The sequence below is a fragment of the Castor canadensis genome, chromosome 10 (assembly GCF_047511655.1).
Source record: "Castor canadensis chromosome 10, mCasCan1.hap1v2, whole genome shotgun sequence".
NCBI lineage: Eukaryota > Metazoa > Chordata > Mammalia > Rodentia > Castoridae > Castor > Castor canadensis.
In genome coordinates this window covers 143,374,410-143,390,760 of record NC_133395.1, presented here as the reverse complement: position 1 = coordinate 143,390,760, position 16,351 = coordinate 143,374,410, and the positions used below count along the sequence as shown (strand labels likewise).

Sequence of the window (16,351 nt, the reverse complement as noted above, 5' to 3'; positions counted from 1 at the left end):
AGCTATTAGTCCACCCTCAAAGTTACATGGGCATAAAAGGAAAGCGTGTGAGGGCTGAGAAGGTAGATACCACTTATTTGTAGACTGGTAGTCTAGGACATTTGTAGACTTAATTTTGACTTTTTTGGCAAGGGCAGCTATAATGGTTCATAAAAGAGCTCAAGGTTGCCCAGGCTTGCAGGGAAGAACTGGAATAGAAAATGCTGCAGCAAGGATCTCAGGTGGGAGTTCATAGGAAATGGCCCTCCTATGCTGTTCACACACAAACACGCACATGCACACATACAACATTTACACATACACTTTGGGCTGGCCTAGATAATTCATCTGTTTAGCTAAATCTCTGGGATTCATTCCAAAACTCAAGATAGGGTCTTTAAAAACTCCATTTAAATGGAATAGGTTCCAAAAAAGACCAGTGAAGTGGGGTGAGAAGACTTCCAAACCACAGAGATGTCAGGAGAACAGAAATAACTGAGCCTGCTAAGAAAGCCCTTCTTCTAAAGGTACCTTGAAGGGTTCCAGCAGATGGACCATATTGGGGAGAGGGTGCCTCCAGGCCGCTCGATCTTCACCTTCTCGTCACCATTTTTGTTCCGTATGCTGATAACGCCATTGAACATCCCCAGAGCCAGGTACTGGCCATCATTTGTCCAGCTGTGCACACACCAGCCAAGGGCGTGGGAGAGGGAAAGGACACATAGAAGAGAAAGCCAGTGAGGATAATGCCCTGCTTTGAAATATGGTGCGATGAGGCACAGTGGCCGGGCTATGGTTTCATCATTCCGGCTTATTCCTCACATACTATTAGAGGACCAAGCTTATAACCCACTTCTTTCAGGAGTTGGCAGTGAAATGTGAAGACAATGGTGTCTTCTTCTGAGCTCCCACAGGCCACCTACATGACAGCTTGTGCCTGCATTTCTGGGCCAGCTCCCTCCCAATGCAAAACTGCCCTCTGACCAGACCCTGAGTCACGGTGTATTCCCAGCCCTAGAACAGGGACTGGACAGATGTTCAGAAGCTGAACTGTAAAAACAGATACATTTATAAAGAGCCTGCTGTTTGCCAGGTGCTATGCTGCATGCCCTACACTCGTTAGTTTGTGTGTATCTCACAGCAACCTCATCAACTCAGTGTTTGTACCACCATTTGCCAGATGAGAAAGGAACCCAGTCTACATCTCAGAGAGATTTAGGTACTTTCCTGAGATCACAGAGCTGGTCAGCAACAGAATCTAGATTCTGATTGGTGTCTAGCCTCAAAGCCGCATTTCCTCCCCTGCACGTGCTACTGAATGAGGCCAGCCTCATGTTTCCAGAGCCTCCATTTAGGAAAGCCACTCAGTGAGGAGCCTGTTGCCAGTTACCTACACGAAGGCAACTTGTGGGTTTTGCTCCATGATCAAAGGTGTAGGTCTTTCCCATCAGAGAGATAAGAAAAGAAGAAAACAGGAAACACAGAAGCCCACACCAACTAGTTAGCATCAGGCCTCTGTGCTGTGTGAATCGGTGGACCGTGGGGGTCTATCTGGGAAAGGAAGGCGCACAAAGCCTCACTTCAGAGGGGCCTGATTTACCTGCAGCAGGTGATCTTGCTGCTGGGTTTGTTCTTGGAGACAGACTTCTGCTCAGGAGACCACAGCCCTTCAATGCACAGTAAGAGAAAAGACAGATGGCCGGGATACTAGTCAGCAATAAAAGGAATAAACTATTGATTCATACAACAACTTGGAGGACTTCCAGAGTTCTATGCTGAGGGGGGAAAAAGCCTACCTTGAAAAATCACATGCTGTCTGATTCCATTTATATAACTCTTTTTTTTTTTTGAACGCTTCACAAATTTGCATGTCATCCTTGTGCAGGGGCCATGCTAATCTCTGTATTGTTCCAATTTTAGTATATGTGCTGCCGAAGCGAGCACTATATAACTTTTCAACGACAAAATTACAGAACTGAAGACAGATTTGTGGTGACTGGGACTGTGATAACAGGAGGTCAGGAGGGTGGGTGTGATGGTAAGAAGTATCCATGTGGTGATGGAGACACAGGTGTGATGAGATGTCAGAACTACACTTTGTTCCAGGCCCTGAGTCCTGGTCTGGGTATTGTACAATAGCTACCTAGGATGGATCCACTGCAGGACACTGAATGAAGGCTATCTGAGACTTCTTTGCACTACCTTTGCAACTCACTGGGAATCTAGAATTATTTTAAGAGAAAAAGGAAAAAAAATAGAATGGTAAAGTCTAGCCAACCTTGAGATTTAAATCTCAAAGAAATGGTGACTTCACTGTTCATAACTAGGGTAGAGCAAGGAGTCCACCTGAGCATTTACAGTCACCAGTGGTGCTTTCTGAGAGTTGTTTCCTCTCCCAGGCCTCTATCTGAGCATGTGCCCCTATCTGAGCTAGTCCCTGTCCATGGCACACTGGTCGCCTTAGGGTTGTTCCCTCAGTGCCTCCAGCAAGAGACACGCATCCAAACAACACAAGCAAATTCTACTCTTTGCCTGGGATGTGAAACATGATCAAGAAGGGAAACCTAGAGCAAAAAGTTTATTCAGCCATGTGCAAACACATTGTTCCTCCCCTTTCTTCCTAGTCCATGAGGTCTCCCTCAAACACTCCACCTGTGCACACATTATCCATGCTTCACTGAGCCTGCCTGGGCCTCCAGCTGCAGGGAAGCCTCTCTCTTGGCCTCCCTTGGCACTGCTTCCTAGAGCAAGTTCTGGATGCAGTCGCCTGGCCTGGATTCAAGCTTGGTTCCTCCATTTACTGGCTAAGTGATCTCCAATGATCCCTGAACCTCACTAAGTCCCAGGGTGGGAATGGGGTAACTGACCTTGGGGGGGGCACAGAGGTCATCTGGGAATTCACCTTTCACCCTCAGCATAGGGCCTCACTCATTGTTCATTGCAAGCATTCCACACACATTATTATTTTTACTTAATAAGAAAGATATTTTTACAAATCCTACCTTCCTCCAAGACCAAAAGCTTGGGGGCAGAGATAATTTAATCCCCCACAGTAAGCACATAAGCCAGTGCCTCTCAGGGAGACAATGCTGAATTTCTTAAGCAAATTATGGTCCCTTCCCAATTTAATTAAACAATGAGCTTTCAGTTACATTCTCTCTTTGTAACACCAGAACTCTGTCAATGAGACAGACAGGGTGGGTTAACTTGCTTCTTTTGGAAAAGAAAGATGAAATACAGACCCCTCACTGGGTGACTGCTCCCCTATTCTCACTATCTCTTGGGAAAAGAGACACATCACATGGAGCTGGAAACCAGAATCGACTTTAGTGGAGGTAACCTACAAGCCTGCCTTCCTCCTCCATACACACATCCCTGACACCTTCCTCTACGCTGGCACCACAGTAGCCCATGTGACACCAGGAAGGATTGAGGCCTACAGCCCTCACGGAGCACAGCTCAGTCTCTGGGCCAGCAATGACAACCCTGCCCTGGAAGGATAGGTGAAACAATAATGAATTCCATGCACAGTGAATGTAGGTGAACATAAAAGTAGGGACAGTGACCTATCTTTGCCAGAACAAGTCAGGGAAGACCTCCCAGAGGTGGCAACAGCAAGGTGCACCTACATGTGCTCTCCCATCCTTCTCACCATTTACTCCCTTGGGGCCCTCATATCGTCTGTCTCCTCTGTCTTACAAGACTCAAGGTCATCATCACTCACAGTCTAGGTGTCTACACAATTTAAAGAATAACCGCCAGCCTCCCTGGAGCCATTGAAGGGGAAGACATGGCCCTAACTCTCAGGACAAATCCCCAAGTTCTGCAGGGATTTCAGCATTTTGGGCCCAGAGTTTCGGTTACTCCAGGACTAGATTTTGGTAGTCAGAACCTACCGAACTCGTTGGAGGAACAAGATGCCAACTGGTGGGTGATAGGGTTGTAAGAGACACACTGTACAGAGTCGCAGTGCCTGGAAGGTAAATAGCATGGGTTATTAAGCAGCAAGCCACAATATCTCAGTGTCTACAACTGAGCTTTCACCATGAGCTCCAAGCCCCACTCTACATGCCATAAGCCCCTCTGCGAGTGACAGATAAAAAGCCCAGGGGCAATACTCCTTCTCCTGAACTGGCTCACCCACCGCCTTTGTTACTACCCAGAACCTGCCCAGGACTTCCAGGTCCAGCACCTCCAGTGCCAGGTGCAGAGTAAATGCTTGATTTATGGCTGCTACTCCAAATTTTTTGTGGTAGCCTGGAAATAGAGGATGGAGGTGCAATGGGGACACTGCAGGCCAACATCTGGAAACACCGCAAATTTCTTAGCAATGAAAAATCAAGGAAGTCACGGGCCACACGTGGCATGTCAGCCCCAGTCTTACTCTTCACTTCTGGGTAACATTTTACTTCCAACCTCACTCATTCATTTGCAAATTGGCTGTTGAGTTGTACAGCTATGTTCATACAGCATTATTCACAATAGCTAAGAGGTAGAAGCAACCCAAGCATCTATCAAATGATGAATAACTGACAAACAAAATGTGGTATATGCATACAATGGAATATTACCCATCCTTTAGAGGGAAGGAAATTCTGCCGCATGCTGTACAGATGGAGCACGAGGACGTTATGCTAAGTAAGGAAACCCGACATAGAAGGACAAACACTATATGACTCCACTTACATGAGGTCCCTAGGACAATCCAATTCACACAGACAAAAAGTAGAATGGGGGAGTCACGTGCTGGGGGGGGAGGGCAGAAGGGAGGTCGTTTGGTATAGACTTTAGGTCTTGCAAGATGAAGAGCTTGGGAGATTTTACCTTTGCAGAAAATTGTGAAAGTGCTTAACACTACTGAGCTGAATATTTAAAATATGGTTCAGGCTGGGCACCAGTGGCTCATGCTTGTAATCCTAGCTACTTGGGAGGCAGAGATCAGGAGGATCATGGTTCAAAGCCAGCCCCAGGCAAACAGTTCTTGAGACCCTATCTCAAAAATACCCAACACAAAAAAGGGCTGGTAGAATGGCTCATGTGGTAGAATGCCTGCCTAGTCAATCTAAGGCCAGGAGTTCAAACCCCCCACCCAAAAAAAAAAAAACCTCCTAAATAAACAAATAAATAAAATATGGTTAAGATATACATTTCACATTTTGTGTATTTTCCCACAACTAAAAAGAAAGAAAGAAAATTGCTTATTAGGTACTTACTGTGGCCCAGGCATGACGCTCACCAGGAACACAAGACTGAGCAAAAACAGGGGCAGTGTCTGCTCCCCAGAACAAGTGTTAAGTGTTAAGTGTTAAGTGTGAGACTGAGCTATGAGAAATGCCACATGAGTCTAGAGGGGAAACAGCAACATGTGAGCCTGAGATCTGCAGGGTGAGGGGCTGGCAGTGGAGGACTGGGGAGGATGTGAGCAGATGCCCCCAGATCCTGGCCCTCATTTCTGGCTTTTGGCCCTGGGGGGGAGCAAGGCCATTCCTTGAGGCAGGAACATTGGAAGAGGACAGGTTGGGGGTGAGGTGGAATCTGGGGTGTTAGAAGAATTAAAATGCATTACAGGAAAACGCCCACTCCAGTGAAGGCCAAGCTAATTAGTGCTTTTTTATTACCCAACCAAACCCCCCATAACTTATTTTCAAATTTGTTTTAGAGAAAAAAGTTCTTCCTTACATCTTTTTTGAAGGACTTTCACAACAATTAGTAAGAGTCAAACTAGAGCCAGGCACGGTGCATGCCTGTATTCCCAGCACTTGGGAGGTTGAGGCAGGAGGATCTTGAATTTGAGGCCAACCTGAGTACACAGAAAAACCTTGTCTCGAAAATAAAAAAGGAAACAAACTAATGATACAATACTGTATACCCAAAGGGTCACTTACGTGTACTTCAGAATGCCTTCCAGTTTTGACGTCCAAATGATAACGCATTTGTCAGCTGATCCAGAAGCAAACCGCTTGCCTAAGTGTTTTAAAAGGAAAATATTCTCAAATTTATTTTAAATCAGCACTCCCAGAATATTTCTTAGAAAATAGGTTGGTTTTCTTTTGTTTGAGACAGGGTCTTGCTATATAGTCAGGCCTGGACTTGAACTCACCATCCTCCTGCCTCAGCCCCAAGTCCTGGGAATACAGGAGTGTATAACCAAGCCTACCTAAAAAACTAGTTCTTTAAGATAACAACTGTCACTTTCTCCTCTACTACATGTTGGGGGGTGTGAGGGCCTTGCACATGGCAAGCACACTCTCCACAGCTGAGATGCACTTCCACCCTCTCTACCACTTCTCTTCCATGCTGGGAGTCAGCAGCCTGGAAGAGGGACGTTTAGGACCCACACCTGCTGTCTGGCACTGAGTGAACACAGATTTACTGAGGGCCACTGCATTTATGCTAAGGACTGAGCCTCAGTGAAAACACATGGCCCTCACCCTTGTGGAGTCCAGTGGGAAAAGTAGGCATTCATTAAGTTAAACTAATCCAACACAAACACCATGTAGGTCCTAGAAAAGAGAAACCTGGGGACCTAATTTACTTATTAAAAATTGTTTTTAGTTGGCAAACAATTGTGTGTATTTATGGAGTACAGTGTGGCGCTTTATGTATACATTGTCAAGGGTTTTATCAAGCTAACTAACATATTGCGTCCATTACCTCAGATATTGTTCTGACATACACATTGTTATTACCTATGGTGGCTGTGCTGTGCCAAAGATGCCAGAAACCTATTTCTCCTGCCTGACTGAAATTTTGTACCACTGGGTCAGCATCTCCTGATGCTAATTTAGAGGAGACCCCTAAGTAGAGACCTAAAAGATAAGCAGAGCTTGCCAGGTGCAAAGAAAGGAGAAAGACACAGCCTGATGGATAAAACAGATGTGCAAAGGTCCTGAGGCAAGGAAAGGGCTGGGATGTGTGAGGGGTTGAGGAGCAGCCATCATGGAACAATGAGGGCGGGATGTAAGATGGGTGGGGGAAGGAGCTCTAGGGTCTTCAGGGCTGCAGTAGAGATTTTGCCCTTTGTCCCAAAGCAATGGAAAGGCTTTAAAAGAGAAAGGCTTGAAACACAGAAGAAATTGATTAGAAATGCATTTCATACTTCTTGGGCTTTTTGAAAGAAAACTGGTGAGAAGCAACATACAATACATAACTGCTTCTTAATTGTTAAAATTCTTACAACTGTTACAAGCTTACAAGCACTTGGAGAAGGATCAGGGTATCAGAGCCCCAGACACCAGGGAGCCTTTGCCTATTCTGGTGTGACAATGGTTATGAGATGAACACCAGCCAGATTTTGTTATGGATGGTTAGACTTTATCCTTACTGCAAGTGAAAGATGACCCTGGGCAAGTCAGGGCTCTCTGAGGCTCAACGTCTTTGTCTGAATCCCAGAGGCAGAAGAATACGTTCCTCAGAGGCTCTCTGTAGGTCAACTATGATGGTATCTGTCAACCACACTTGACAACACTGACGCAAGGGTGAACCAAGCAACAACACTGCAAATTCTAAACAAACAGGACCTGCTCTCCTTTGCTATGATTTCTGTCACTCCTCCCTTGTCTGGGGCAGCAAGTGACAAGTGTGGGCTCTGGGCTCAGAGCCTCATGTCAGAATTCCTAGTGATTTCACTAACCAGCTGCACACCTGCAACAAGCTTTCCTCTCCTCTGAAAAGCATATACCTGATGGTATTCACCTCAAAGCTGATGGACTAAATGAGCATATGCACGCACACATATAGACATATAAAGTGGTAACAACAATTCTGGAACAGAATCATGCTTAAAAAATTACCAATTATTACCACTCGTTCTTCATATTGTTTTATATTGTCCTTCTTGAACAAAGAAACTGTATCTTACATCCCTTTGTACCATGGTTACTCATTAATTACTTATCAGACTTACAGGAAAAATAATAAACAAGCAGTTTATGGTTCAGTGTATCTCAGGTCTGAGATCTAAGGGGGAATTAAGTCCTCCTACTCATTGTAAAGTGTTGCTGAAAGTCAGCATGCTCTGCAGTCAGAAGACCTGGGCCAGGCCCAGCTCTGCCTCCATTGCCTGCGATTGCTCAGGCCTGTTTCCTTGTCTGTGAGAGGAAGTGAGAACCCCTGCTGCCTGCTTCAGAGGGTTGTTGGACTATCAAATGAGAAAAGGTGTGTGGCAGGACTCTGCGAAGTGTTGTACAAATGCCATTGCTCCCAGGTCACACTGTGACATCCTCTGGTGCCATAATGGTGTTGCAGGTCAAAGAGCCCTCTATGCTTATGAACTTGGGAGGCCCAACAGCCCTTCTGTACTTATGGGCCACATATGAGGCCCTGGGCTGATTCATGTTCCTCCAAGGCCTCTAGACAGAGAAGAAACAGTTCAGCTTCACAGGCTCCCTCCCACTGTTTCTCTAGAACATCATTCTGGACTTGAATTCAAACATGCACATAAAAAATGTGGCCACCATGGCATAGCTCACCTGACCATGAAGCAAGACATTCATTTTGTCTTTGAGTCTACTTGCTGCATGACCTTAACCAGTCATTTTCCTTTTCTAGATCTATAGTGAAAAGGTTGGGCTAAGTCAGGACAAAACCATGTACACAAAATATTGCATCTACTGAAGTGTGTGCTTTTCTAGAGGAGTCCACAGCTTTCATCTGATTCTCCGAGAGGTCTGCCATCCAAAAGAAGTTAGAGCCTGGGACCTGATGGTCTCCAAGTTTCATCATGCACTGTAACATTTTCGTTCTTTGACCTCCAGCAGAGGTCACAGACCATTATCGCCAGCTAGCTAGCTATCCACTTGACACAGGAAGTTGAGACTCAGAGAGCTCAAAAGACAGCTGAAACTCACAGAGCTTCTGGGCTGGGCAGGGGCTGTGTTGTGATGTTGAATTTATTTTTAACTCCCGATCTCAATTTCACACATCCATTCTCTGACCACCACCTCCCTTCCTTCCCAACCCACCTTGAATATTAATCTCAGCTGCAACAATCCTCCAACACCACCAGAACCCACTACCTCCCCACTGTCCTTCAACCCCACAGTCCCATCTCCCCCGATCATTCAACTGCCATCTCGAGGTTGACTAACATAATACCTCCTTTGCACACATGCTCTGCCTCCTCCTTGCCTTCTGCTTTCATCTTCACCATGCCTACAAAACCATCACTGGCTAAATCCACCTCTTTCAGAAGCTCCTGCCTCTGCACACTTTAGAATGAATGGCTAGAGAAGACATAACCACTCCAATCCATCTCACTTTCAATTCATGATCCCTGGCTGCAAGTGGCCCTTCTTGTTCATCACTGGGGACCTCACTGGACCTCCTGGTCCATTCATTCTCCCACTTTCCTGGGCAGTGATTTTACTTCTCCCTTCTCCTCACCTCTCTAACATCTCCCTCCCCATCTGAGCTCTCTGCTGCTGTGGCTTTCTTTTCACTAAAAACATGGAAGAAATCATGGGATTCCTACCATCCCATGGCCCCAAGGGTAGGTCCTCCCACACCCCCATCTGAAGCATATGCCCTACTGTGCACTAGGTCCCACATCCTCTTGCCCACTCAAAGCCTCCATTCTACCCACTCTCTCCCTCCTCTCCTCTTTTCTCACATTCCAATGTCCACAACTGAACTCTTGATCTTCCACTGCAAGCCTCTCTACCTGCAGCCTTGCTACCTCAGTAGAAGGCAACTGCATCCATTCAGCTGCTCAGGTCAAAAGTCTGGGAGTCATCATCACCTCTTCAGTCTTAGGACCTGATTTCCAATCCATCAGGTAATCCCATTGGCTCCACCCTCAAAATATATCCAGACTCAGATCACCTAAGCCCCCAGTCAGCCTCACTTAGAAGCAGCTCCTCACTTGTCTCCCTGCCCCAACCCTCAGCTCTCACAGGCTATTTCCAATACAAATATAAAATATAAGTCAGATCTGATCCCTCCTCCACTCAGAACCTATCCTCATCTTCACTGAGAATCAAAGCCAAAGTCCCTACAATGGCCAACACGATCCCGCTATCCCATGCCTGTTACCTCTCTACCCTCATTCCCCATTGCTCCTCAGTTCTCTGTGCCCTGGCTCCCAGTAGACATCGCACACTCCCACCCCAGGGTCTCAGCAGAGGCTCTGCTCTCAGAAGGAGCTCTCCTCCCCACATGCCAAAGCTTACTCTCTCACCTGTCCCCATCTGAATGGCTATACCCTTGCTACCACTGGGCGTTGCCCCCAACCTCCCACCCAGCCAGCACTCAATCCCCCGCATTAGCTTCAACCTTTCTTCTTCCATACAATCTACTACCTACCATCGTACAACTTAGTTCTCTATTTTCTATGCTCTTCATGTCTTCCTCCCCACTCCAACAGACCCTTGTCTGTTTTGTTCTCTGAAGTGTCTCAAGCACCTTGGACAGTGCCTGCACCTTGGACATGGGTGGTTGTGATAAATACTGTTCACTTCAATGACTGAAGTGAAGACTAAGCAAGTTCCTATCTTCTGAACCTGAAGGTTGTATTTTTAAATAATGACAGACAGACTGCCTAAGGAGAAAAATGAGCAGCTATGAGGCCATTACAGACCAAAACCCAGAACAGTCTCTTACCATCCTTTGCATATGCCACACAGTACACCGTGTCTTTGTGTCCCTTAAGGGGCTGAAGTAAGGATCCATCAGAGGCGTCATAAACCTGCAAAAAGGAGCAGAAGTGTAGATTATCTAAATGATACAAAATATTCAGAATTCTTGTAGGGTTGCTATTGGTATTTTTGTTTATATAACAAAACAGTTGTCAATATGCTAAATTTGTATCAAGTAAAGACTGCACTACAAAACGAGAAAGAATATGACTAAAGGCTGGGTAACCAGGAAGTGAAAGTCCTGAGTCTATGTATGCTCTACGTGACCAGGAACATGCCATCAATCCTCGAGAAACAAAGGCTCCAACATTCACTTCACGGAAATCCTCTACAAATTTCATTCATTCTCACGTGGGTTTGGATAAGAAGCCAATCAAGGCAAGCCTTCCTAAACAAAGCCAGCACACAAAGGGCCAGCTTACAACACATGCAAATGTTCGTATTACCACTGCCCCTAACATCAACATCAGAGAGAGGTGTTTCTTGTTGCTACCAAGACTTTCAAAGTCACAGGCCTGAGCACTGAGTTTGCAAGTAGGAAGGTGTGTTAGAAAAGCCAGCTGCAATGTGGGTTTAGGATATTTTATAGCTGTGTACCATGGATTAATATGTGCAAATGTGAAAAACACACCATCTGAAAAATCAGGGCAAAACTCTCCCACACAGAATATTGCAGAAGAAAACCTATGAACAAAATCTGAAAGGATTTGGATTGTTTACCCTGGAGAGAATAAGTCTGCAGAACAATTTAACTGGGGTTTAAGACTATGCAGTTACCATACAAAAAACAGACATCAGTCATTCTTCATATCTGGAGACACAGAGAACAGGAAGTGGACTTACGGAGGGCAGGAGGAAGGGAAATCATAAAGGTTTTTAGGTCAAACAGAGAGTTCTATGAAGATTACTTTTGTACACTGGGATAGGTTCCAGGGGGAGCTTATAGCCTTTGAAAATATGAAAAACAGAACAGCATCTGTATGGAATTGTTTAGGTGGCCAGTGCCTCAAAGTCTGGGTCAGGCTACCTGCGTTCTCAGGAAGGGATCGCCTTCAATCCTGTCGTTTAATTTTTCAGGACAAAATATGAACTGACACCCACTCATTTTCAAAGGCATTTGATTGTCTTCAACTATTTCATGGGTGTCTCAAAGCAAAAAGAGAAAGACGAATGACTCCAAAGGAGGTACTGTTCACAAGTTCCTATCTGATAGACAGTTTACTTATCTATTTTAAATATTAAGCCCCATTTCCTTCCCTATTAAAAAGCAATGACTGGGTTTTCCTACCTTGCCTTTTTTATCTCAAAAAAAAAAGGGCGGGGGGGAGCATCAAATTTCAGACTACTTACAAGAGCGAGGGGGAAAAAAAGCACTTAGAAAGGAAGCTCAGACAAAATCCTACCAGTAACTTGTTTCCTGCAGCCACAATCAGTTGAGTTCCATCGGGCTTAAATGCGAGGCCATAGATACTAAACAGGAGACAAGACAAAAAAACAATTAGAAGCCAAAATGATGAGGTCTGCTAATAGCCGAGAAAGCAAACTTCACTTCCACTGTGTGTGTGGGGGTGGGGGGAATGATGACTAAGAACTGCATTTGTTTGCACATTCCATTCAACCACCACACCTTGACAGCCCATTCAATCATGATCTGCTCAGCAGTCAGCTTCTTGTCCAGAAGTCAGACGTCAGAAATGATTCCGAGGGTCAACAGCCAAGGGCTCTAACTCTTCCAATGATACCATGAGGGCTAGACACCCCTAGCAATGCAAAGATTCACTGAGTGCCTCAAGTGTGAGGCACCAACAGGTACAAGATAAGTGGGTAGAGTCCCTCCCTGCCTGCAGAAAGTTATCAGCCAGTATGAATTAGACACGGTCCCTCAGAATTCTATGCCATTAATCTAGGGCATCCATCTTTATTTCACATTTTAGAATCTCTTAGTTTGGGATGTGTATTACAACTGATGATATCTCAGTTTAACTGAAAGTATGTTTTCTGAGTTTTTTTTTTTAATTTTTTATCATAGTGTTGTACTGGGGGTACACTGTGACATTTACAAAAGTTCTTACAATATATCATAGTTGAATTCACCCTCTCCATTTTTCTCCTTTATCCCTCCTCCCCCCACTCCTGGAACAGTGTCAACACGTCTCATTTTCCCATTTTCATATGTGACTACGTAATATTTCCACCACATTCTCCCTCCTACACTCTTTCCTCATATCCTCTCCCCTCCTACAGGTACCAAACCCCAGACAGGACCTGTTTTCCCTTCTTGTCCTCCATTTTTTAAAAAAAGACTTTTGTTTGTTTAAGATAGCTATACAGGAAGTTTCATTATCACATTTCCATGTATATATGTATTATATCCCAAATTAGTTCATTCCCTCCATTTTTCTCCTTTCTACCTTAGTACCCTTCTTATGGTTATTTAAAAATTCTATACTCACTCTTGTATAGAAAGAGCAACCATTTTATATCAAGGACCTCTGAGATCAAGTGAAATATAGAGAAAAATTGTGAGAATTGTACTGGAGATACAATGAAACTGTATTATATGATTCAAAGGAGGAAGACATGGCATTCTGATTTGGAGAGAAGATAAGATGAGGTTCATAAAAAACAAAACAAAACAGTATTTGGGGCTTGGAGTGTAGCTCATTGGAAAGCTCTTGCCTTGCCTAGCATGTTCAAGGCCCTAGGTTCAATATCCCTAGCACGGCAAAAACAAAAAAAAAACCAATATTTGAGTAAGGGAAGACCTTGAGATATGCAGGAGGAGAATGCTAGGTACAGCTCTCAGGCACAGAAAACAGAACAAGCAAAGATATAAAGGCAGAGACAGTAAGTAATATAAATAATCAAACTGGACTAAGACCTCTGACTCAGGTGTATTACAGGAGAGGGTGTATTACAAAGATTCTTGAATGCCCTAAATAGAGGATTTCATTGTTCAGGTGACTAGTAAGAATGTGTCAAGACAGCACAGTCAAGGCCAGGCACGGTGGCTCAAGCCTGTAATCCTAGCTACTCAGGAGGCAGAGATCTTTGATGATTGTAGAGGCCAGCCTGGGCAAAAAGTCAGTGAGACACCATCTCAACCAATGGCTCCATGTGGTATTGTGCGCCTGCCATCCCAGCTACACAGGAAATGCAAATAGGAGGACTGAAGTCCAGGCCAGCAGGGGCAAAAAGAAGACCCTTGCTCCAAAACAACTGGAGCAAAAAGGGCTGGGAGCCTGGCTCAAGTGGTAGAGCACTTGCTTAAGCAAGTGTGAGGCCCTGAGTTCAACCCCTATCACTGCAGAAAAGACAGTATGTCTCAAACAGTCCACTGTAAAAGTGTAGCTGAGATAAACTAACTGGTACTTGCTAGCAGTCTAAAAAATACACACGCTCAGTTACAGTACTTGGGCCTCTTATCACAGTCCTTATTCATGTGGTCTTCAAGTATACAATTCCATTTAATCCTCACAAAAATTCTGTGAGGCAGGAATTATCATAGTCAGCCCTGCATGTGGTGAATTCCACATCCATGGATCAAAAATATTTGGAAAGCCAGGTGCCAGTTGCTCACCACTGTAATCCTAGTGACTTGGAAGGCTGAGATTGGGACGATCATGGTTCAAGGTCAGCCCAGGCAACAAGCTCAACCAATACCTTGGTGCAGTGATGCCACTCCATCATCCAAAGTTACACAGAAAGCTGAGACTGGGAGAAAAATGTATGAAAACAATTCCATTTACAATAGCCTCAAACAAAATCAAATACCTAGGTGTAAACCTAACAAAAGATGTGAAAGACCTCTACAAGGAAAACTATACACTTCTGAAGAAAGAGATTGAGGAAGACTATAGAAAGTGGAGAGATCTCCCATGCTCATGGATTGGTAGAATCAACATAGTAAAAATGTCTATACTCCCAAAAGTAATCTACATGTTTAATGCAATTCCCCTCAAAATTCCAATGACATTCATCAAAGAGATTGAAAAATCTACTGTTAAATTTATATGGAAACACAAGAGGCCACGAATAGCCAAGGCAATACTCAGTCAAAAGAACAATGCAGGAGGTATCACAATACCTGACTTCAAACTATATTACAAAGCAATAATAATAAAAACAGCATGGTACTGGCACAAAAACAGACATGAAGACCAGTGGAACAGAATAGAGGATCCAGATATGAAGCCACACAACTATGAGCAACTTATCTTTGACAAAGGAGCTAAAAATATACGATGGAGAAATAGCAGCCTCTTCAACAAAAACTGCTGGGAAAACTGGTTAGCAGTCTGCAAAAAACTGAAACTAGATCCATGTATATCACCCTATACCAAGATTAACTCAAAATGGATCAAGGATCTGAATATCAGACCCCAAACTCTTAAGTTGATACAAGAAAGAGTAGGAAATACTCTGGAGTTAGTAGGTATAGGTAAGAACTTTCTCAATGAAACCCCAGCAGCACAGCAACTAAGAGATAGCATAGATAAATGGGACCTCATAAAACTAAAAAGCTTCTGTTCATCAAAAGAAATGGTCTCTAAACTGAAGAGAACACCCACAGAGTGGGAGAAAATATTTGCCAACTATACATCAGACAAAGGACTGATAACCAGAATATACAGGGAACTTAAAAAACTAAATTCTCCCAAAACTAATGAACCAATAAAGAAATGGGCAGGTGAACTAAACAGAACTTTCTCAAAAGAAGAAATTCAAATGGCCAGAAAACACATGAAAAAATGCTCACCATCTCTAGCAATAAAGGAAATGCAAATTAAAACCACACTAAGATTCCACCTCACCCCTGTTAGAATAGCCATCATCAGCAACACCACCAACAACAGGTGTTGGCGAGGATGCGGGGAAAAAGGAACCCTCTTACACTGTTGGTGGGAATGTAGACTAGTACAACCACTCTGGAAAAAAATTTGGAGGCTACTTAAAAAGCTGGACATCGATCTACCATTTGATCCAGCAATACCACTCTTGGGGATATACCCAAAAGACTGTTACTCCAGAGGCACCTGCACATCCATGTTTATTGCGGCACTATTCACAATAGCCAAGTTATGGAGACAGCCAAGATGCCCCAGCACTGATGAATGGATTAAGAAAATGTGGTATCTATACACAATGGAATTTTATGCAGCCATGAAGAAGAACGAAATGTTATCATTCGCTGGTAAATGGATGGAATTGGAGAACATCATTCTGAGTGAGGTTAGCCTGGCTCAAAAGACCAAAAATCGTATGTTCTCCCTCATATGTGGACATTAGATCAAGGGCAAACACAACAAGGGGATTGGACTATGAGCACATGATAAAAGCGAGAGCACACAAGGGAGGGGTGAGGATAAGTAAGACACCTAAAAAACTAGCTAGCATTTGTTGCCCTTAATGCAGAGAAACTAAAGCAGATACCTTAAAGCAACTGAGGCCAATAGGAAAAGGAGACCAGGAACTAGAGAAAAGGTTAGATTAAAAAGAATTAACCTAGAAGATAACACCCACGCACAGGAAATCAATGTGAGTCAATGCCCTGTATAGCTATCCTTATCTCAACCAGCAAAACCCCTTGTTCCTTCCTATTATTGCTTATACTCTCTCTACAACAAAATTAGAGATAAGGGCAAAATAGTTTCTGCTGGGTATTGAGGGGGGGAGCGGGAGGGGGTGGAGTGGGTGGTAAGGGAGGGGGTGGGGTCAGGGGGGAGAAATAAACCAAG

General features: G+C 44.3%; 1 protein-coding gene and 1 non-coding gene across 8 annotated transcripts in view; both read right to left on the bottom strand.

The window, feature by feature from the left end:
• The window catches only part of Ift122 (intraflagellar transport 122), a 66,309-nt gene that overhangs the window by 43,977 nt on the left and 5,981 nt on the right, over positions 1 to 16,351 (bottom strand). For all 7 annotated transcript variants that reach the window (XM_074044460.1, XM_074044462.1, XM_074044456.1 and 4 more), the window contains exons 2-7: positions 12,017 to 12,083; positions 10,579 to 10,663; positions 5,865 to 5,943; positions 3,876 to 3,952; positions 1,580 to 1,646; positions 511 to 657 (exon numbers count right to left, since the gene is read on the bottom strand). In XM_074044460.1, the coding sequence (XP_073900561.1) occupies positions 511 to 657; positions 1,580 to 1,646; positions 3,876 to 3,952; positions 5,865 to 5,943; positions 10,579 to 10,663; positions 12,017 to 12,083 (522 nt within the window). The remainder of the gene's footprint in view (positions 1 to 510; positions 658 to 1,579; positions 1,647 to 3,875; positions 3,953 to 5,864; positions 5,944 to 10,578; positions 10,664 to 12,016; positions 12,084 to 16,351) is intronic.
• Positions 1,820 to 1,923, bottom strand: LOC141413117 (U6 spliceosomal RNA). Its single transcript, XR_012437941.1, has one exon. It is a non-coding gene; the product is annotated as a U6 spliceosomal RNA (small nuclear RNA).